This window comes from Penaeus monodon, chromosome 25, assembly GCF_015228065.2.
Source record: "Penaeus monodon isolate SGIC_2016 chromosome 25, NSTDA_Pmon_1, whole genome shotgun sequence".
In the NCBI taxonomy this organism is placed as follows: Eukaryota; Metazoa; Arthropoda; class Malacostraca; order Decapoda; family Penaeidae; genus Penaeus; species Penaeus monodon.
This window is the reverse complement of record NC_051410.1, coordinates 10,785,863-10,786,598: the sequence shown is the minus strand read 5'-3', so window position 1 is coordinate 10,786,598 and position 736 is coordinate 10,785,863. Positions and strand designations below refer to the sequence as shown.

General features: G+C 39.7%; 1 protein-coding gene across 1 annotated transcript in view; it reads right to left on the bottom strand.

Moving 5' to 3' along the window:
* Window positions 1-736, bottom strand: part of LOC119589042 (keratin-associated protein 17-1-like) — a gene marked incomplete in the record, with an annotated part of 4,594 nt that overhangs the window by 548 nt on the left and 3,310 nt on the right. Inside the window, 2 exon segments of the mRNA XM_037937618.1 lie at window positions 1-329; window positions 550-722. Of these exon segments, the coding sequence (XP_037793546.1) occupies window positions 66-329; window positions 550-722 (437 nt within the window).

Genomic DNA, 736 nt, shown 5'->3' with positions numbered 1-736 from the left:
CTGGAAATATTGAACTAAATTCACGGGTTAAAGACCGTTAAATTTCTTGGTTTCACAAGCCTATATTAAGTGTCGCCCTGTGGTCCACGACCTTTAATAGTTATCTCACAACAAAGACAATTTATTGTGGAGCACTCTGGTGTTGTGCAACTGCAAGTACAACTACTACAGTCGCACAAAGGTCCTGGAGCACAGGCAGAAGGGGAGGAACACCAGTTATAGCAGTTGTTGCAGTCTATGCAAGGATTCTCACAGCAATTTGTGCAGGATGTACACTCTGAATAATTTGGACAAGGTCCACATGCCTCTGGGTGAAGGCAATTGCATTCCTGAAGTGATAAGATTTTTTTTTTAAGAAAATTTTAAACCTGTAATTTTAAGTGAAAGTTCCCCTAGCGATTTTTAGAGGAATTACATATACATATGCAGAAAATATACACACACAAATAAATAATACATAAACAAAAATATATACAATACAGACATCTACCCATTCTTCTTCTATCTGCTATATATAACTGTCCATCTATGTCCAAACAATATACACACCTGACTTCCTGGGCAACAGCAGTCTAACAACATAGAACATGAAGGCTTTGGTCCACAGCAAGAACAGGCTTGGGCGCATCGTAAGCCCATTTCAGCACAGTTACAGCAAGGAATATGGGGGCAGCCTCCCCCACACACACCTTTCTTCAGTAAACATTGCCTTATGCTGAGCCCTAAAAAGTAAATA